Here is a 23,407-nt window from a genome sequence, read left to right on the forward strand (position 1 = left end):
TATTCACTACCTCTAGAATTTCTTCGAGATAGTCCAGAGTCCTCCGGATGTTCTCTGATTTTCTCTAGTTCTCTGATTTCATGTTCTCGTTTTTTGATCAAACGAGCATACTCCTCAATTTCTTGTCTCTTCTTATCAAGAACGTCTTCGCTACGGTATACACTTCTGGAGTGTGCAATCGATTCATCCCCTCGATGGGATTTAGTCCTTCTTGTGGACTTCGATGCCGTCTCTCCATCTCTATTTCTGGAGTTGCCGTGGATAGTAAGGGGGTGGCCCTTACTCGTGGTCCTCTTGTGTCCTCCTTCGGGCTTTCTCGGAGCCCCGGGTGGAGACTTATCCCCTCCTCCAATTAACACATCCTTTGGGTCGTGTGGCGTTGCTGGCTCTACTTCCACCATGGTCGTATTTCAAAGGGAACTCTTTCGTTTCCCACAGATGGCGCCAATTGTAGGTGGATAAATTCAAGTAGTGCTTTAAACAGCACTGGAATGCAACGGCTTCACGTGCCTCTTGAACGTAACCCTAATTTGTCAATGAAACCACTGTCCTGCAAAACAGACAAGGAGTGAGTGCACTTTTGCCTCTCGTGGCAAAGGCCCTCCGATGCCTTTGTTAGTATCACGTACTAGCATTTAAACCCTAATTATCAATAGGAAAGCAAATAGAATGCAGTGTATTGCGTACCTCTCACCTCTAGGTTTACCTCATATTTATAGATTTATGGATGCTTGCTGTCCAAGCATCCATGTTACCATAGGATTCCTAACTCGTATAGGAAACCCAGGATATCAAGGAGTCTCGTTTTTTTTATCAGTTTATGGAAAAGAGTCCTTTTAGGATTCTTTTCCTTTAAGAGCCGAACATCCCATATTCGTTGGGTATCTTTCTCAGATCCTATATTCTTGGGATCTTTATCCCTTTATGGGACATGACTACTCTGGAACCTTCCAGAATGTTCCCTCAAATAGTACTTCTCTCTCTGTTCAGCCATCTCATGGCCGAACAGATGGCCTGGACCAATTACCTCACGTGTTATTGGTCCTAAGGAAACAATTTGAACCATATCCTTTGTAAGGAACTCTCCTCCTGTTCGGCTCTCTCTTGCCGAACAAGTTTCTATGAACAGTGGCATCTCATGTCATTTTCCTTGTATTTGGTCCTAATAACGTCTCATGTTATTGCACCGAGAATCGTACAACCTCTCTGGACCATTGACTTCTCATATCACTGGTCCACAGTGCGTTGACCCTTTGTTGACCGTGCTCGGGCTCATTTTGCACCTGTTCGGAAATACCTCCCTACACTTCTCATGACGTATCATACATTAACGTCTCACTAACTATAATCGTCTCATGGGACCCATTCTCTTCCTCAAATAGAAACTTCCCATGACGTATCATATGTTTGCGTCTCACTAACTATAACCGTCTCATGAGACCCATTCTCTTTCTCGAAGAGAAACTTTCCATGACGTATCATACGTTAGTGTCACAACACTAGGCCCCACAGGTAACCCATTTCAACACAGAGCCTCATAGGTTACCCTTGCAATCACCATAGCTCAAATCACAATCCACGCACAATCACACTTCCAACACTTTACCAATTTCCATTTACTTAACATCGTCTACATGATTCACTACTCGTAACCATCCCGGGAACTTATTTGTCCAATCTACAACCACAACAAAAATATCACACGGTTCAACATTTCAACTAAAAGTACTAACATGCTAACAATACATAACCATGCGATAAAATTTATCATGTCATAGAATTAATCATGCGAGTAACAAAATAATATTCAGTCAAACAATTAATTACTACACTTAAAATTAAGTCTATTTCTCTCGTTTAGAAATTTTATAAAACATTTCTAATATTTAAACATTATCTTTAACTCTCATATTATTCATAGATTTTACAAACTAATTTTTATTGAAAAATACTTATTGCTAAATTTAGTATTTACTAACTATATTAAATATTAATATGAGATTTTCATAACAATAAAATTATGCGAGGCTCTTCTAGTCAATATTTATTAGAGTTAAAGATTAACTAATATATAATCTAAAATATTTCTTGTTTACAATCTAAATAAATTTTTACTAATAAAATATTCTTGTTAATATTTCATAAACATTTATCTATCCCAATAATTTATTAAATACGAAAACGTCCATTCAAATATAAATCAACAATGCATCATTAATAGTAATTTCGATCAAACATTTGTTAAACGATCATAAATTTCCACAGGGTATAACACTAGTCATTCCAGCACAACCGGACTAAATTTTAATATAAACAGGACTAAAAATAAATTAACAATTTAACAGCAAGTCATCATCTTTAATAAACTTTAAATCTAAGTCTTAACTTGGGTTTTCGGAAAACTACCTCAAACGCGATTCTAAGTTCGGATAAGTGTTGTACGGTGTCCGTAGATCGCCATGGTGGCTCTGAAATCTCGAGGCAGCATCCGGCAACACTCCGACAGGGCCCGCAGCGACGGTGTGCCCACGAAACTCACGGTGTGCACACACCTACGGCCACAACTCTCTCTCTCTCTCTCTCTCTCTCTCTCTCTCTCTCTCTCTCTATTCTAGACTCAACAATAGAATTGGAAGTGAAATAATATACTGGTGTTCAATTTTCAGATTTATGTGGGTATGTATAATGAGAGAGAATAAGGTAGTAAGAAGGTGAGAGGATAAGTGTAGAAGTGGTGGAATGGGGAAAGAGAGTGAAGGAGAGGGATACTGATAATGATAAAAGGATAGGGGACAAGTGCCACATTTGGGGGGGGTTTCAATTCTAATGTATATGGACGCATGTATGTACAAGGTGAGAATGTATCTGGATGCGTGTATGTATAGGATGAGAAAGAGAGAAGTGGAAAGTTAGTTTGAATAGAGTTCTAGTTAGGGTTTAGATAGGAAAGATAAGAGATAAATATGAATCACTGATTCCCTGTATATCTAAAATTTAAATACATCTCTTATACAATAGTGCAAATAATATCAATTGTACACATAATAATATATTTTAATTATTCAATCTAATTAATTATTGAATTAAGAATTTAACAATATAAATTTGTATTAAAAAAAATTTGGGTCGAAAATCCGGATCGTTACAATCACACACATAACTTTAGTTCCAAACAAGTGCTGAAAACGGAAACCCATGTGCGTTCATCATGGACAGCACGAACAAGTTACCGCTTCAAGTTTCCAGTAGAATATCAAAGTAGATAAAACATAACAGCAGCAACAATCACACAGAAGCATAAACTTAGAGCGATGATAACAATGAATGGAAACCCATTTCAGTCTTTTGGAGTGAACTCTGTTGACGATCCAGCCGCATCATCCAACAAAAGGGATAAGGGAAGGTGGCACCAATTGGTCAACTTACCTGGTATGAGTCACCCAAGCGGTGTAGGCCTCATCCCATGATGAGTATTTTTTATGCACAACACCTTTAAACTTGATGACTTGTTTGCTACATAAAGCCCAACTATCATATATGCCTGGGTTCATCCCCACAAAGACAACATAGTAATTCTTGTGTCTTGCCATTCCTATATGTCATAGACATTGTAATTGAGTACAGGAAAAATAACAAGCACAAGGTACTAATAAAAATCAATACATAATCCACCACATACATGAAAGTCACAGTTCAAATTATAAAACATAAAAACAAACATGGGGAATCACAAATACGGTACAATTTGAAGATAAAAACATAGTGCATGAAAAGAAAAACACATCAATAGTCCGCCAAATTTGTTGCGCAATTTCATCCCGCTTAATATACATCAATTGAAGATTTTGACGTGACATGTTGATAGGCTCAACCTTGCCGACATTACCAACATGTTCGCCGGCGCCATTCCCGTTGTTGTCCTCCTCATTTCCCTCCTAATCATGTTTGTTATATCCATCGAAAAATTCATCTCTTCCACGCCGCTCTATAATCCAATTGTGCACCACACAACATGCAGTAACGATTGTAGGTTAACGAGCGCATGAGTACCTAGGCATAATTATCAGTATTGGAAACCTTGCTTTTAAAACACCGAAACAATGTTCTATAACATTCCTCAACGATGAATGTTTGTAATTGAACAGCTCTTGGGGCGACCGAAACACTGTATCAATTCCATTCCACTGGTCCCTATGGTACCTGCGTTCTCGATAAGGAGCTAGATACCCGAGCATGTTTGTGTATCCGGAATCCACCTCATAATATTTATCTACACGATAAGTCAATTTCATTAGTTTAGTTTTTACTTTTCGGGACAATGTACGTATAAGTTCAAGGCAGTAATTAATTGTTATGTTTACTCACTCAATGGCGGGTTTGGGAAGTTGTAGGCTGGGTTCGACACTGCAGCTAAAAAAACGCGTCCATCGTGGGCACTCCCTTCCCAACCGGAATAAACAAAAGTGAACTTCATGTCAAATGAGCATACTGCCATCACATTTTGAGTTTTGATGGACTTCCTGCCACGAAATGTGATTTGCTTAGATGCCGGTACCCAAGCCTCAATGTGGGTTCCTTCTATTGCGCCATTGCAGTCCTATATTAATTTACATTAGTATCGGGCTGTGTTACATATCTCCAAACAATACCTAAATGTAATTGACAAATTTATCTTAAACCACGGGTAATATCTTCCGTCATTGAGAATTTGAGGAGACATGTCGTTAAGATTAGGTGGTCGGATTATGGACATACCAACATAACAAAGAGCATGACGCATAAGGTTGAAGTGTCTGCTTATGGTATCAAGGGAATGTTGGAATCGGTCAGCCGTAAGTCGCATCCGTCCGCTTTGTCCACATATGAACAATAATATTGCCAACGATTCCTCTATGGACAATCTCATATGATCCCAATTTAACTGACCATTATCCACCAATAATGCAACCAATGATTTAAAAGTCTATTTGTCAACACGTAAAACGTCTTTAATGGTTTTGAGGTGTTTTGTCATAAAAAACTGAGTATATGATTGACCAGTAAAAGGGGCTACTTGTTGAGGAATTCGCTCATCCTCCTCATCACTGTAGGGGGATGAAAACAATTGACGCTTCGGATCAACTGGATTGCAACGGCTTATTCGTGCCTCTTCACCGGAACCCTAGCTCGACGTCTGAACCCTAATCTGCAAAATAGACAGGGGGTGAGTGCACCTTTGCCTCTTGTGGCAAAGGCCCTCCGATGCCTTTGTTAGTATCACGTACTAGAAAACTCAGCCCTAATTATCAGTAGGAAAGCAATAATAATGCAACGTATTGCGTACCTCTCACCTCTAGGTTTTCCTCATATTTATAGATTTATGGATGCTTGCTGTCCAAGCATCCTTATTGCCATAGGATTCCTAACTCGTATAGGAAACCCAGGATATCAAGGAGTCTCGTTTCCTTTATCAGTTTATGGAAAAGAGTCCTTTCAGGATTCTTTTCCTTTAAGAGCCGAACATCCCATACTCGTTGGGTATCTTTCTCAGATCCTATATTCTTGGGATCTTTATCCCTATATGAGACATGACTATTCTGGAATCTTCCAGAGTATTCTCTCTGCTCCTACTCTCGATTGGAGTTCCATCTTTGTTCGGCCGTCTCATAGCCGAACAGATGGCTTGGACCAGTTACCTCACATGTAACTGGTCCTTGAGCCCGTACAACCTTCCTGGACCATTGACTTCTCATGTCACTGGTCCATATTGCCGAACACTTGTTTAGCATGATGACTGTCCTGTCTATATTCAAACTATGGTCCCACGTACCATTTATTCGGATATCGATTGCATTGCTTTCAACCCGTGATCACTCGTATCACGTGCTAGGTTCTTTACATCATCTGTTCGGCTGTATCATAACCGAACAGTCTATTTATAGCCATGACTTCTCATATCACTGGTCCATATCGCTGTTCACCGAACTGCTCGGCGATAAGTCCAGTCGTATTTACCACGTGTTCCCAAACATCACGTGTTTGGTAACTAAATGTATCTGCTCGGGAATACCTCCCTACAATTGCTCCCCAGCTTCATGTATTTACCACTGTTCGGGGGTAATATATGACGCTTAGAAATAGAATTCTATCTAGACCAAACTCTTTTGATCCCGTGCAGTCATAATTTCAATACTTTATTGATGCCTTTTGGCGCCTATGTCATTATACCATTTCGGGGTAAACGACTCCACGTGGCACGTTTTCGTATGCCTAGCATTAACTTCGAACTGACGTTCTATGAAACGGCGTCAGAACGGTTTCGGCTTTCCGTTACTTTTTCCTGTAACGGTGTGAGAGGAGACGTTTCGTCTCCGTCTCTCACCTTTAAACCGCTGAAAGGGCTCTTTTTGGTTTTTTATCCAAAACATTCGAACTTTCAGTCCTAAGCTTTCTGCCATTGCTGCCGTCTGCAAATTCGATTGTACTCCAAGAAATCATCACGGTATCGTTGTAAGACTCTCGTTCTAACTCCATTTCTTCTGCTTAGGTTTTCATCTGAGATTTCATTCTCAGATTGTGGTCATTTCTAGGGTTTCAATCACGCCCATTCTTTCATTTACTTTTTCTTCGAGTATATCCATGGCGGATGAACATGACACCCCTCCTAGACCCAATAAGTTTAGGAAATTCTGTGATACTCCCGCCGCAATGGCGACGTTTAGGTCTGAGTATAATATCCCTGATAATGTGGGGCTCGAACTCGCCCCTTTAGGAGCAGATAGGGATGGTGGCTCCTGGGATAGAATGTGCATCCCTATCGTGGCCATCGTCGAAGGTGGGGTCCGATTTCCTCTTCACCCACTACTCCGTCAGATCCTAAACTGGTATCGACTCACCCCCATGCAAGTATCAACAAATGTTTTTAGGCTGATAAATGGAGTAATTGCTTTAAATAGAATTCTAGGGACCCAGCTAGGGATCTGGGACATTCAGTGGTGGTACAGTATTGTACTAAACCCTGAATATAACACCTTTTATTTCAAAGTAAGGAGGGCAGAAAAGCGTCTCGTGCTCAACCTACCGGATTCTGCTCGGGATCATGAGATTGACTTCTTATACGTTACTGGAGCTTTCGAGCCATTAGGAGAGGATGGTCAAGTGGTGGGACTCCACTGCCCCCACATATGGGGATACCCACGTAATACTCCTCTTTCAATAAGTTTGTAATATTTTCGTTTACCGCTTTCTCATAGCCTTTACATGTGTCTAATCTTGCTGTTACAATTGTGATCTAACAGCTGAAAACGCTAACTATCGTCTCAAACGCGTTCCGAGCAACATCCGAACAGAGGACATCAACAAGGTTCTAAAATATACAGGTGAACCTGGCACTTCTACAGCTGGTCGGGGTCGCAACGCAGAAGTTCTTCTGGGATACGACCCTTCATATAGAGGGGTTATAGACAGAAGGCTCGCTCATCCCAGCACCAGTACCGCTTCCACCTCCACTGCTTCCCAGCTTAGGAGTACCAGAGCTAACATTGGAGTGACAGTAGCCGGCCAACCGGGTGAAGTCCCAATTTCCGAAGGAATTCCTTTACCACGAATAAGAGTTCGAAGATCCTCACGGAGTCAGGCCTCCTCTCTACCATTACCCGAACAGCCAGCGCCCATCTGTGTTACCAGCCAATCCTCATCCTCAGGTTATTCTCTATCTCCTCCTATCTCGAGCACTATGACACGCCAGCCCATAAATCTCAGCTCCCTCGTCACCGTCTCTTCTCGGGGACGTGGGACTGGGCGGGTGGCCTCAACTGGAGCCCCTCCCCCACGATCTCGTCGTAATAGGGGAGGATCCGCACGGTCATCATCTTCTCCTCGAGAAGTGGACACCACCACAGAGGCTGCTGACCTTCACAGAGACAAACGCCCAAGGGTAGATGATCAAGATGGTACTGCTTCTCAAGCAGATACCGAAACCCATCATCCCATCTCACCAACCACTCAAGTCCTCCCTCAGACGTGGACTCCTCCTTTCACTAGGGGGGACCGTCCCGTTCACGTCGGGGATAATGCTGGTTCATCTGAAACCGCACTTGCCCTAGCTCAAGGATTGCTGCTCCCAGTAGATATGCAAAAAGAAAATGCATCTGTACCTGATCGGCTCGTTTCTACTGGACTTGTCAGCGGCATCAAGGTATTTGGTACTTTTGTTTTTCCTTGTAAGGTCGATACGTGTATTTGCTATCAAACTTGTATTGCTACAACTGTTTCTGACTATTTAAATCTTTTGTCAGTTTATTCAAAAGATGGTTACTCTGGGTAAGAAATACCAAGAAGCTGATGCTGAAAGAGTCAGGCTGATGAATGACAACACCCGAATGCTCAGAACAATCGCCAGGTTGGAAAGAGAAAGAGACAAAGCCAAGTCTGATTTCAACCAAACCAAAGAAAAACTTGAGGTTGCCGAAGAGAGTCTCAACCAGGCTCTATCAGAAATTGATAATGCCAAGAAAGCTGCATATGAAGAAGGGTACCAGAAGGGATTCGACACCACAACTGCTAATTATGTTGAACAGATTCCTGCTATCCAAGATCAGATTTGGATTGCTTGCTGGGAAACTTGTTTAACAAAAGTTGGCGTTTCTGAGGATTCTCCTCTCTGGATTGATAATGAACTACCGAGCAGCCGTGCTTCAGCTTCCCAAGAGCAAGAAGTTCCTCCGAAAGATGATGTTGAACAACAAATTGAAGACTTTATTGGAATAGAAGAAGATATTCCCTCTGGAGCTCAGACTGTCCAGTCTCATGTTCGAGATTCAAATCCTGAACCTATCAACTTTGAGGAGAATGTGACTGTAGGAGATGTCACGACTGAAGAACCTGTCAGGGCAAACTCAGATGTCCAAAGCCTGGACTAAACCTTTGGTAAGTTTTGAAAAAAGACTTTCTTTGAAACAGTTGAGCTGGTCCTGCGTGACCGTAGCTTTTAAACCCTGCGTGGTACCAGTACTTTCGTTTGGTAATGCTCTGGATAATACAGGTATTCGGCCCTTCGTGGCACTAATTTTATATTTTGCTCGGCTTCCATGTTTGATGCAGCTGTTCGTATGCAATTTTCAGTCTAAGTATTTCGTACCGTTTATGTATCATTTGTTTGCATAAGTATTTCGTACTTTTAGCAAATCTTTCACGCCTGTTCTGAATTTTAAGTTTCACGTACTTAATGTTTGTTTAAGTTTCTCGTACTTACCAATAAACGTTTACAAGAGTCATGTACTTGCATTCGTTGAGTTTCACGTACTCACACCACAACTTCTAAGTATCACGTACTTAGAACTATTAGTGTATTGGATTCCTAAGTATCACGTACTTATAACACCATATAAGTATCTCGTACTTTGAACGTCCATACAAGTATTTCGTACTTGTATTTGTTAAAAACACACAAGTATTTTCATACTTGCTAAGTATCACGTATTTTAAGAAAATACATACAAGTGTGTTCATACTTGCATTCAAATGTATACCCAGGTTTCACATACTTGGGATTCTATACACAAGTGTCTCATACTTGTATTCGTTAAGTGCCACGTACTTAAAAATGTAGAAAAACTTTTAAGTTTCACATACTCAAAAGGTATACCCTGCTCCCCAATACGAATAAGGAGAACCAAACTCGTAGTTCGTATTTAAATACCACAACAGTTAGTTGAAAGAAGTGATTTTATTCATAATCTGTAAAACGCAAGAGGGCGTTACTCGTACCCTTTAGAAAATAATCAAAACTAGAACAAAGGAATTATATTCGTAATTCCCACACAATCACGTAGTGTAAATCCAAAACAGGATTTAATACTTCTAAACAAAGAACTTTCGTAAATTATGAACATTCCAAGGCCTTGGAATTGGATCACCATCCAAATCTGCCAATCGATAGGCTCCTATGCCTATAATCTCAGTTACTCTATATGGGCCCTCCCAGTTGGCCCCCAGCTTGCCTTCGTTTGCCACCTTGGTGTTGCCGAGCACTTTTCGTAGCACAAGGTCCCCAACACCAAATTCTCTAGGATGAACATGTTTGTTGTAGCTTTTCATCAGCTGCTCTTGGTAAGAAGCAAGATGTACCAAGGCCTTTTCTCTCTTCTCCTCGGCAAGATCAAGCTCGATTTCAAGGGCCCTGTCATTGCCTCCACTTTCAACCAAAGCTGTCCTGTTGGTCGGCAGACCCAATTCCAGAGGTATGACAGCCTCTGTTCCAAATGCCAACGAATAGGGGGTCTCTCCCGTAGACCTCCTAGGCGTTGTTCGGTGAGCCCACAAAACTAATGGTAACTCATCAGGCCATTTTCCCTTTGCTCTGTCCAGCCTCTTCTTTATCCCATCTAGGATAGTTTTATTGGATGCCTCTGCTTGCCCATTACTCTGAGGGTAGGCCGGAGTGGAGTAATAATTTCGTATTCCATACTGGGCACAAAAAGCCTTGAATTTCTTCTGAAATTGGGATCCATTGTCTGTAATCAATGAATAAGGGACCCCAAAGCGGGTGATGATGTTTTTCCACACGAACCTTTCTATCATAGGCTCGGTGATTTTGGCCAGTGGTTCTGCCTCAATCCACTTTGTAAAATAGTCAGTTGCAACAAGCAGGAACTTTCGATTCCCAGTTGCTTTGTGCAATGGACCCACGATATCCATCCCCCATTGAGCAAAAGGCCAGGGACTTGTCAATGGCACCAGATCTTCGGCGGGCGTTCGAATCATTGGTGAGAACTTTTGACACTTCTCACAAATCTTTACATACACCTTTGCATCTTCTTGCATGTGTGGCCACCAATAGCCTTGCGTAATTGCTCGGTGGGCAATAGATCTGCCTCCAGCATGGCTCCCACACGTTCCCTCGTGGATTTCATGAAGGAACTTCTGTACCATCTCAGGATGTACGCATAGCAAATAGGGACCCGTAAAGGATTTCCTATACAACTTACCCTCTGGGGACAGCCAAAACCTAGCAGATTTGACCCTTATCTTGTGGGCCTCCTTTTTATCAGAAGGGAGTATCTCGTCTCGTAAGAACTCCATAATTGGGTCCATCCAACTTGGTCCTTGGTTCACGTCCAAGACCAAGTCTACACTCCTCCCAATGCTCGGCTCATTTAGGTATTCTACTGCCACCCTTCTTTTGAACTCTGTTGGTACTGCTGCAGCCAACCATGCTAAAGAATCTGCATGAGCATTCTGTCCGGAACTTATTTGCTCAATATATACCCTCTCGAAGGTATCAAGCAAGTCTTTTGCTGCTTGCACGTAGGCTACCATCTTTTCATTCCGAGTCTCGTACTCGCCGGACAGTTGATTCACAACAAGCTGGGAATCACAATACACCCTGACCCGTTCAGCTTTAAGGGCCTTTGCACTTCTTAATCCAGCTAAGAGTGCTTCATATTCAGCCACATTATTCGACGCACTGAATCCAAGCCGAACAGAGAGTTCAATCAGAACTCCTTGAGGAGGAAAGAGGACAATTCCAACTCCAGAACCAGTATTACACGCTGATCCATCAACGAATAACTTCCATTCTTTGGGATCCTGTTCGGCTACGGATTGATCCTTCAAGGATGATGTCTTAGCTGCCTGTTCCTTTCTCGTAGGAGGCAAGGGAGCAACAGTGGGGGAAAACTCTGCCACAAAATCAGCCAACACCTGGCCTTTAATTGCTGTGCGTGGCTGATACTCGAGATCATACTGACTTAATTCTACGGACCACGTCGAGATCCTTCCCGAGAAATCTGCCTTTCGAAGCAGTGATTTTAATGGATACTCAGTATAAACCACAACCTTATGGCTTTGGAAGTAGTGTGGCAATTTCCTGGTTGCTGTCCTAAGTGCCAGGACAAGCTTTTCTAAAGGCAGATATCTCGTCTCTGCATCCAACAATGTCTTGCTAACATAATAAATGGGGATTTGCTCGATCCCCAAATCCCTCAACATGACTGCACTCACTGCGTGCTCGGAAACAGCTAAGTACAGAATTAAAGACTCACCTGGCCGTGGAGTTGACAACAGTGGGGGCTCAGCCAGGTACTTCTTCAGGTCCTGGAAAGCTTGCTCACATTCTGCTCCCCATTCAAATCCCTCCCTCTCTTTCAGTAGCTGAAAAAAGGGTCTGCATTTATCACTTGACCTGCTGATGAATCTGTTTAGTGCTGCTGCCATCCCAGTCAGCCTTTGGACTTCCTTGGTAGTTTTGGGACTCTGTAATCTCTGCAAAGCATCAATCTGATCGGGATTTGCCTCTATCCCTCTCAAAGTTACCAAATGGCCCAGGAATTTTCCTGAACCAACTCCAAACGCACACTTCGAGGCGTTGAGTTTTAATTTATATTTCCTCAGGATTTCAAACACTTCCTTCAGATTAGAAATATGCCCTCCCTTTTCTCGACTCTTTACCACCATATCATCTATGTAAACTTCCAAAGTCTTCCCGATGAGCTTCTTGAACATAATGGTTGCAAGTCTTTGGTAAGTAGCCCCAGCATTCCTCAGTCCAAAGGGCATAACACTGTAACAGTATAACCCTCGTGGTGTGATGAACGAAGTCTTCTCTTGATCAGGTTCAAACATAGCAATCTGATGATATCCTCGATATGCATCGAGAAAACTCATTCGCTCGTAACCAGAGGTTGCATCAACCAATTGGTCGATCCTAGGCAAAGGAAAACTGTCCTTAGGACATGCTTTGTTCAGGTCTGTGAAGTCCACACAGACACGCCACTTCCCATTCTTCTTCTTTACCACAACAGTGTTGGATAACCACTCTGGGTAATAGACCTCACGTATTGCCTTGGCCTCCAATAAACGATCGACCTCTTCGATCACAGCATCTACATGCTGTACGGCAGCCCTTCGTTTCTTCTGAATGATCGGCTTATGCAGAGGATCAATGTTTAAATGGTGACAGATCACATCTGCATCCACCCCAGGCATTTCCTCAGGTACCCATGCAAAAACATCAATATATTCTTTCAGAAATCTTATCGACTCAGCCTTTTCGTTTGCTGGTAATGATTCCCCAATCAAAAAATACCTTTCAGGATCAATTTCGTTGATCTGAATCTTCTCCAGGCCCTCAACCACTTTTTCAGCCGGGCTTCTTCCAACATCCTCGATGGTTGGTTGGTCTGGTACTTCCAATGTGTGAACATGGTGGACCTTCGGGGCTGTTTTAATGATGGAAATCAAGCATTGCTGTGCCACCTTCTGGTTTCCTTTAAGGATTTCAATCCCATTTGAACCTGGGAATTTTACTATCTGGTGATAAGTCGAGGAGACTGCTCTCATTTTGTGCAACCACGTCCTCCCTATAATCGCGTTGTAGGAAGATGGGACATCGACCACCAAAAAGTCCGTTCTCAATACTACTGATCCGGCCCGAACAGGTAACGTCACCTTTCCAAGGGGCCAGACTGCTCCTGCACCGAATCCAATAAGAGGCGTTGTGGACTGTTCTAAGTCTGATTGGGCTAGCCCCATCTTTTTGAATGCATCATAGTACAATTCCTCTGTACAACTGCCCGAGTCCACTAGAATTCTTTCGATGTCGTATTCCCCAACTCGTAGGGTTACGACCAATGCATCATTGTGGGGTATTTGGACCTCCCCCAAATCATCATCACTGAATGCCATGCTCTCTTTGCATACATCAGTTTCTCTCCCCCTCTTGTTTCCCAACCGCATCACATGCTGATCATGCTTAACTTGCCTTTGAAATAGCCTAACCTCACTTCTCGTGTAAGGTGTGGCCAATCCATGTATCATATGGATGACACCTTTGGGGTTTTGTTCGTAACCCACCTCCATAGCCTTCCCTCTCTCTTTAGGGTCCTCTTGGATAAACTCTTTGAGATAGCCCCGAGAGACCAAATCATCAAGGTGCCGCTTGTATACCTCACAATCCTCGGTCATATGGCCCCAATCTTTGTGATAACTGCAGTGCTGATTCGTAGCACGTTTTGCATCTTTGTCTCCACCTAGACTTGGGGGCCATTTAAAATATGGCTGATTCTTTATTCAATAAAGAATCCTGTATATTGGCTCTTTCCAAACCGTAGTGATAGAAAAGAAGGACTTGGGGTCAGGAGCTTGCTTGTCCTTGTATGCCTCCTTCTTAGCCTGCCCGTACTCCCTTCTGTCTTTGTAAGACTTGGGTTCTGGCTTATCCACCTTTTTGGCAGGTGCCTTCTGCTGTTCGGCAACCGTCCTGCCATCCTCACGAAGTATGTCATCCTCCATTCTGTCGTGTTGCTCTATCCGTTCCATCAATTTAGCCAAGGTGGCTACTGGATGTTTATTCAATGAACGGCGCAGCTCCCCCCGAACAAGCAAACCAGTTTTGAACGTAGCAATTGCATACTCTTCACTGCAACTTTCAATCTCGTTGAAAGTTTCCCAGTACTTCTTTGCATAATCCCTGATCTGCTCGTTCTCCTCCTGCTTCATGGTGGAAAGACTTTCAAAAGTCTTTGGGGCCTTTCTGCTCGTTAAGAACCGAGCAGTGAATTCCTCTGCCAACTGCCTCCATCCTCGTATGGATCATGGGGCCAACTTATGAAACCAGGATAAAGCCACCTTGCCAAGACTGGAGGGAAACATCTTGCACAAGATGGAATCATCCCCCTCATGCATAAACATGGCCTGTTGGTAATGCTGTATATGAGCTACGGGACCCGTATTTGTCTCGTAAAGTACGAATGCACCGTGCTTCACTCTGCTCGGCAACCTTGCTTCTTGTAGCCTCTTCGTAAAGGGAGAGGCTGCAATATTACTCAGGGCCTTGCGTGCTGCTTCTCGTGCAGTCGCTGTCCCATCCTCTTGCTCCTTTGACTTGTGGGCCGAAGTCTTGACCCAATCAACATCAGGTCTCTCGTACCTGTCTCGATGATGCTTTCTCGTGTCCTCTTCCTCGGGGGTAGAACTCCGGTCTCTGCTCCTCCTTTTTCGTGAAGAAGTCCTTCTCTCTGGTGTTCGGCTTCTACTTTTTCTTCCCCTTTTTCGTGGAGAAGCTTCATGACGCCCTATGACAGGACTTCTGCTCCTTCTTCCTCGTAAAGGATCTTTTCTGTATTGTACCATAGCATACCTACTGCCTCTAGAATTTCCTCGAGACAGGCCAGAATCCTCCGGATGCTCCCTAATTCTTTCCAATTCTCTAATCTCATGCTCTCGTTTTTTAATCAGACGAGAATACTCCTCGACTTCTTGCCTCTTCCTATCAAGAACGTCGTCACTATGGTGCACACTCCTGGAGTGCGCGATCGATTCATCCCGTTGATGGGATTTACTCCTTCTCGTGGATCTCGAAGCCGTCTCTCCATCTCTTCTATTTTTGGAGTTATGATGCACGGTAAGGGGGCGGTCCTTACTCGTGTTCCTTCTGTGCCCGCCCTGGGGCTTTCTCGGAGCCCCAGGTGGTGATTTGTCCCTTCCCTCATCTAACACATCTTTTGGTTCATGCGGCGTTGCTGGAGTTACTTCCACCATGGTCGTATTTCAAAAGGGAATTCTTTCGTTTCCCACAGACGGCGCCAATTGTAGGGGGATGAAAACAATTGATGCTTCGGATCAACTGGATTGCAACGGCTTATTCGTGCCTCTTCACCGGAATCCTAGCTCGACGTCTGAACCCTAATCTGCAAAATAGACAGGGGGTGAGTGCACCTTTGCCTCTCGTGGCAAAGGCCCTCCGATGCCTTTGTTAGTATCACGTACTAGAAAACTCAGCCCTAATTATCAGTAGGAAAGCAATAATAATGCAACGTATTGCGTACCTCTCACCTCTAGGTTTTCCTCATATTTATAGATTTATGGATGCTTGCTGTCCAAGCATCCTTATTGCCATAGGATTCCTAACTCGTATAGGAAACCCAGGATATCAAGGAGTCTCGTTTCCTTTATCAGTTTATGGAAAAGAGTCCTTTTAGGATTCTTTTCCTTTAAGAGCCAAACATCCCATACTCGTTGGGTATCTTTCTCAGATCCTATATTCTTGGGATCTTTATCCCTATATGAGACATGACTATTCTGGAATCTTCCAGAGTATTCTCTCTGCTCCTACTCTCGATTGGAGTTCCATCTTTGTTCGGCCGTCTCATAGCCGAACAGATGGCTTGGACCAGTTACCTCACATGTAACTGGTCCTTGAGCCCGTACAACCTTCTTGGACCATTGACTTCTCATGTCACTGGTCCATATTGCCGAACACTTGTTTAGCATGATGACTGTCCTGTCTATATTCAAACTATGGTCCCACGTACCATTTATTCGGATATCGATTGCATTGCTTTCAACCCGTGATCACTCGTATCACGTGCTAGGTTCTTTACATCATCTGTTCGGCTGTATCATAACCGAACAGTCTATTTATAGCCATGACTTCTCATATCACTGGTCCATATCGCTGTTCACCGAACTGCTCGGCGATAAGTCCAGTCGTATTTACCACGTGTTCCCAAACATCACGTGTTTGGTAACTAAATGTATCTGCTCGGGAATACCTCCCTACAATCACTTTCCGACATATTTTCCAAAAAATCTAGGTCCATTAACTCGTCGTTGTCACTGCTAGAATCTTCGTGCTCCTGGTTTCCACTTGTCGACATGATAATTGGGATACCTAACTGTTACAAGTCGAATGGTAAGTGTAAACAACTTCTTTTCTATCAGTGGTGTTTAATGCAGCCCTAGATTTAGAAAACATGAATTGCTTTGACCAAAATGGAGAACTTTTTAAATACTGCTAGAAAACACTCTTAAATTCAGCAATTATAGCATTTCAAACTAGGTACAAAATAACCATCAACTCCACTACAGCAACTAGATATGCAACATTTCGTTGTAAACCAATCTACTGAACTTAAAAGTGCCACAGTGCAATTACAGAACAAAAAAAAAACAAAAGTAGAAACGAATAAAAGAACGGAGAGCACCAAACACAGGAAGAAAAAGAAGACATATGACTGTTCCCTAACAACAGAATTCCACCATATAAGCGTATTCATAGTTCAATCACTTACTGGAAAATCTTGGTCAACTTATATGGAAGAGATGAGCTTTTCTTTTTACTACACCCCTTGAAGCTCAAAGGAAAGAGTTGCCTTTCAAACACAGTAGTCTCAAAACTACATTTGTTAATCATCCAAATTTTGTATTGGAAAATCACTGTAACACAGCTCTATGAGATCTGTCTAAATCTACCTAAATTGGATATGTTTATGGATTAACAATGGGGAAGTTTACGAGTCTAATACGTACGAAAACTATCTAGTAAGGTTTCAAGATGAAAATGTTGGGAGGGCTAGACCAACAAGAAGTCATGTTGCTGGATTTTGAGATATATTAGTGTGATCCATATGTAGGTGATATTGTATCATGGCCTACAGCTATTTGCATGCAACATAGAAGTCATCCTGATTTGACTACAATAGGGCTAGCAACTCCTACGTTCCTTTACTTGTAGGTTATAAATCACATCTCATGCAATGGAATCACCAAAAAATTTAGCTCACAACTCAGCCCAATTGAAAATATATTTGTAGTTATCACCTACCACAAGGCCTATAATAAGGCCGCAAAGCCAGATAAATGAATTTAAGAGCATTTGAAACAGATTGGAGAGCATAATCAACTCCACTACCAGATGGTTAATTTCATAACGACCGAAATAGTTCCATAACATCAGAAATAACATACGATTGTTCCACAACCAGATGGTTAATTTCATAACGACCGAAATAGTTCCATAACAGTTCCATAACAACAGAAATAACATACAATTGTTCCTTACCAACAACAGGAATAAGATACGATTGTCTAAAGAAAAGGTGAAATACCAACAGACATAGTTCATCATACTCATGCACTTCATACTCCAATTTCTAGTTTTTACGTTGGACCCACGCCAACCTCTCTTTCGCATCTAGGTCGAGAAAAGATGTTTGCCACCGTGGCTGGTCAATAAGATGACTGTAAGCGTTAAGATATTTATCTTCACCGACAATGTGCTTTATACTTTTCAAGAACGCATGGCATTCCTTCATTTCCATATTATTTTGGGCACTTTGTTTTTGGGCCTTCAACAAATAGTACTCGACAGTTAGTTACCGATATTTATCTTCACCGACAATGTGCTATTCGCAGCCTCGTATTTTCTCCCATAGCCCGTTAAAAATTTTCAATTATACTCGACAGTTAGTTACCAAAACTGAGATACATTTTCAGCATTCAATTACCGAAATATAATATTTTTTTCAATAGCTATTTACCGAAAATGTATGTTCGGCAGTTGTTTACCGAAGGTTGAACATATTTTCGATATGTAACTAAATTTGTTTACCGAAGATTGAACATATTTTCGATATGTAGTTACCGAAATATAATCTTATTTTTAACAGCTATTTATCGAAATGTTATGTATGATTTTCAACAACTATTTACCGAAATGTAGTGGGTTAAGGGCGAAAATACGGGTCTGCGAATAACAGCGCCCATATAAAAACAAATTACCTACTGACTCTCGGAGCAGCTTTGGAAAAAAGGAGAAAATGATGCGACACTTTTTCCCATGAACGAAAGAAGAATGGGGGCTGCGATCCGAAGCGGGGACTACTGCACTTTTGACAGCCGATCATTATTCGGACGCAGAAGACGAAGAATGGGCTGCCATCAGTAAAATTCTTTGTTTCGATATTGTTTAATTTCTTTCGAGCTCTTTTTACCTTCAAGTTTTAAAGCTTTGTTCAATTACTTGCACTCTAGTAATTCGTTTTAATTTTAGTTCTTTATAAAAATCGGTCGTTGGTTCTTGTTTAATTTAGATCTTTTGTTTATTTCTTACCTAGCGTAATAGAATCATGTTTCAAATTAGAGTTTCTTTTGTTTTTTATTTGATAATGAGTGAGTAGTTATTTAGGCAGGGTCACGGGGTGATTAGCACACCGTGGCTAGTCCGGGCACTGCTCCTGTTGTCAAACAATATAAAAACGATTTTAGATTGGAAAAATACTTCCCGCAGACGAACCCGGGCATTGTCGGAGCCCATGTGAACGGGAGAATGGGGGGTCCAAAACTCATTCTCCACTGCGCATAGGTAAATGGCGACCATGAGGTTTTGCATCTTGCGGGGTATCTTCTCCAAACTAAAGTTGAACGTTTTTTAGAATACTAAAAGGAGCAGGTTAATCCGGACTGGTTGCGAATGCTATGAACCCTACGACCGTACCTTCCTTTTAATTATCTGAAAAGTTCAATCAATTTCTAGGTTTTAGTTAATCTCAATCAATCGTCAAAGGATGGCTACCTAAGAGCCCATTTAAATTATAATAACCCGAGTTTTTAGTTAGCACACATCACCGTCTTTGTGGATTCGACTCTAGTCTTACCGGATATTGTGCTACATCGGTCTCCGTCCTACGTTTGGGGCAACCCATTATTTTAGGTCTAGGAATCGGTCAAGCAACTCTCCCTTCATTTGGTGAGAGAACACAAATTTTTCATATGCTTCATCTCGCTTTTCAAACTTTGTTGCCTTCGCGGTGCTTCCGCCACTACCATCCGATTTTCTTTTACCCATTGACACGATGTCCTCCCTTTTTATGGCCTTTCCTTTTCCGTACATGACAACTTCCTCATCACGTGTAGGGGCAGTTGTGTATTAGGACGTGCAAATACTCCATTTGCCAACGAGCTAGAAAGGAGCTCGTCCAATTCCTCAAAGTGGTCAAGGCCTTGGTTACAGAATTTAGCAGTCTTTGGATTTGCCTACAAGGAAGTTATTGGGGCACATTATTGTTATTGTATTGTTTCTAATGTTAAGGGATGAAGTTCAAAATAGTGAGCTCCTAAAGTTCACATACCTGGAGGTATGTTTGCCACACGTCATCCGTTGTTGTGACGGTTTGTGATGCGTCATCCCAACCGAACCCAGTCTGATCTTTCATATGTTTAAAAATCTTATACTCTTTCTTAATGCGAGTAAACTTTTCTCGGATCTTAGGAATAGTGTACCCTATTCTCCCCGTCCTCACTCCTAGCTCCCTCAATATCTTATGCCATTGTAAGTCATTAAATTGTCGTGACTTTTTTGAGTTGGTCGCTTTCTCCCTCCTAGCCACCTCAACCATTATGTGAATGAATTTTTCTGTGTTCACATAACTCCACATGTCAAGGTCATTTTGTGTGCGGTCCAATGTAGGCTTATATGTCGGAGAGAAGTTATAAGGATATATGAAATTAGTGACCAAAAGTTATAATAGATATAAGAGGTTCATGAAAAAGAAAGTGTATGACTGTAACAAGTGAATGTACGAAGGGGATGGTAAGAAGTAATAGTGCATGTACCAGTGGGATGCTATTCTCGCCTATGACAGAGTTTGCCGAGGACGCAGGAGATGGAGCCGGAAGCTTCCTATTTTGTGAAAGTGGAATAGTAGGCTCAAACTTTAGTGATGGGTGTTGACCTACAAATGAGAAAGATTCCCAATTATCAAATAGCATCAGAAGTTGCCATTAAACAAGGCAATAGAAGGAGTATAATCCACCACAGAACAGCCCCATAGCAGCAGAAAATGACACCATACGGAAGTCCATTAGCAGAAAAAATGAACCCAAAAAAAACTTCAGACACAACAGTAAGAAAATGCATCCTGCAGGACAACAAATATGCATGCTACCATGGATTTAAAAAAAAATTGATGTGCAATTTTGTAGTCAAACTCAAACCAAAAAGCATACACTTATGAGTTAGGAACAGAATATAGTTCTGATATATGTTTCTTCCAAGCATGTACTTGTCATTCTTTAAAGGCACCCATAGACCCCAACAGACAGATATCAGAGATGGTCAATGAATCAGTAAGGCTGGCCACAATTTTCTGTGACAAGGAATGGCCTATCATGACATTTATCGACTCCCACCGTCCAGATAAACTGGAACACCCCTATCCCCCTCAGTGTATCACTGGCACAGATGAATCCAATTTGGTTCCTCTGTGTGCGCGCGCGTGTGTGTGTGTGTGTGTTGCCTTCATTGTATTATCCAATTCTTGTTAAGAAAACATTGAGACACAAATTAATCATGTGTTTCTATATGTATGCAGCTCTGCAGTGGTTGGAGAGAGAACCAAATGTAACAATGCAGCTCTGCAGTGGTTGGAGAGAGAACCAAATGTAACAATCAGGCGGTAAGATTGCTACGATGGATATCTAGGTTGTATGGAGGAGGATGGGTCCAATGTGTTTGTAGATTGGGTGAAAACTAACCAGATAAAAATAGTACTTTCCATTGGTAGAGTGATATAGATTCACCAGCCTTGATGAACACTTGCCATCAGTTCAAGTCCCTCCTATTTTATCGAAATTCGAACATATAAGAATTTTCATGCTACAGGAAGAATAACTGAGAAATTGGTATGTTTCTCACACTGTTTTGGTACAACATCATGGTTTCAATCTTTCGCCTATGGACATGGATAAAGCTTGACTAAAAACCTCACATAGATCTGGCTTTTGAAGGACAGTAAACTAACAATAGCAACATTATGGACGAGCATACAAGTATGTTTCTCAAACTGGTTTGGTACGACATCATGGATGAGGATACAACCATAACTTTTCCAAACAAAACCTAAACATGCATTTCGATACAAAACATCTGAATACTAGATTTTCCATGTCAAACCAAACCTTTTTACTGAAAACCTGCAAACTTGGTCTTCATATTCACTAAAAACATGAAACCAAAAGGTTCGTGTCTTGAAAGACTGGAAATGTTCTCACAAACAAGTGTAGGTTTCTCATAAACAAGTACGTTTGCCACAAACATTTTCTCAAATAGTTGGTACGCATGTTTAAATCGGTGACCGAAACAGAAAATGCAGCCCGAAAACGTTTCACATAACTGGCTAGTTTGGCCCCATGGGCTCATTAGTTGGTTGATCAAAAGCAGGGGTTGAGTTGACCCAAGGTTGCCTTTGGGCATTATCTCCCGATCAAAACACATAAATTTGGTTAGCCTTGGATTGGGCATAAAAGTGGACCAGAATCGTCTTTGGAAAAAAGTATTCTTTGTTTAGCAGATATCTAAAGCTAAGATGGACCTAATCAAGAAGGGTATGGACCGAATTACCTCTACCTCTTCGAAACTTGGTAGAACGAAGGATCCATTTACTGCACCTCACACCATTTTTGCAGGGGTCCTCCGTTGTGGTTGTGTCGAGAGACTGTGAGGGTTGATTTGGGTGGATCTTCCCTTTGGGCATTCTCTGATTATAAAGCCCAGATTAGGGTCTTCCCTTCAACAGTAACTGTTCGAATAGGTCAAGATATCAGGCCTAGGGTTTCAAATCTCTGGGGTTCCAAATTGAATACACCACAGGATGATAAGGCTGGAAAGAGAGAGAGGACTTACACGCTGTAAGATTCGGTGTTTGTGTGAGAGAGAGGGAGGGAGAGGGCGAGAGAGAGCTGAGTTCGGCGAGAGACAGAGATGGAGAGATGCGAAAGAGGGACTGTTTGGTGTGTGAGAGAGAGAGAGAGAGAGTTTGTCTAACCACGTTACTTCTTCTGTTGAGAGAGATAGAGGGAGCAGCTTTACACAGATACCCAGCTGTAAAAGTCTGTCCCGATAAGACTGGATATGTTTTTCTTCCCGGGGATAAAACCGAACAAGAGTTTTGAATTAGGTTCCTAATCTGGGATTGAACAACCTAACCGAACAAGGGCTTAAGGAAAGGGTGGTCTGATTTCAGGAAGCAGAACAAGATAGTATATGGGGATTCCTGTTTGTTCAAGTTCATAAAAGGTGCTGGAAATGTGATTGATTTTGTGGTACAAAAGAGGGGAAGAGAGTAGGTACTAAAATTGAAAATCACTCTGCAACACCAAAAAGACTTGAATTTTAGGTTTAAAACTGTGTTGCTTATATGCACTCTAAATTATAACTACAATACGGGTTTCTTTTGGTTCCTAGTTTTTGGTTTCTCTTTTGTGGAAAACTGGTGTTGCCAATGTAAAATTTGGTATTCCTCCGTCCCTTTTTAAGTGTTCTGCTTCATAATTTCAATTTATTAAAAAGACATCATCATTATACCTTTCACATCAACTTTTTCCTTCACTTTTCCTACTTACCCATCATCATTACACTCTTACTCACTTACTTTTTAAAATGGAATCTACTTTTAGGGACAAAATAGACAATTTACCAACTTTTATCCACTAACTTTATAAAATAGACATTTATTAAGAGACAGCCCAAAATGAAATACCGAACTATAAATAAGGGACGGAGAGAGTACTACTTTCTCTTTCAAAAGCTGGCCTGGCTGCAGTCATTTTTGTCATGGGAACAAGTACATGGATTGGATGGCTAGACTTT

At 41.8% G+C, this 23,407-nt stretch overlaps 1 protein-coding gene across 2 annotated transcripts; it reads right to left on the minus strand.

Moving 5' to 3' along the window:
* Positions 1-3,251: 3,251 nt before the first annotated feature.
* On the minus strand, positions 3,252-22,532 carry LOC131336646 (uncharacterized). Of its 2 annotated transcripts, none has more exons than XM_058372555.1 (3): positions 22,160-22,527; positions 20,374-20,492; positions 3,252-3,592 (listed from the first exon to the last, which is right to left on the minus strand). In XM_058372555.1, the coding sequence occupies exons 1-3, from the start codon at positions 22,290-22,292 to the stop codon at positions 3,548-3,550; spliced, it is 297 nt and encodes a 98-aa protein (XP_058228538.1). In that variant the 5' UTR covers positions 22,293-22,527; the 3' UTR covers positions 3,252-3,547. The 2 variants fall into 2 exon arrangements, with proteins under 2 accessions (XP_058228538.1, XP_058228537.1); XM_058372554.1 differs by lacking the exon at positions 3,252-3,592 and adding an exon at positions 19,792-20,228 and having other exon boundaries at positions 22,160-22,532.
* Between the last annotated feature and the right edge of the window lie 875 nt (positions 22,533-23,407).

This window comes from Rhododendron vialii, chromosome 8a, assembly GCF_030253575.1.
Source record: "Rhododendron vialii isolate Sample 1 chromosome 8a, ASM3025357v1".
Taxonomy (NCBI): domain Eukaryota; kingdom Viridiplantae; phylum Streptophyta; class Magnoliopsida; order Ericales; family Ericaceae; genus Rhododendron; species Rhododendron vialii.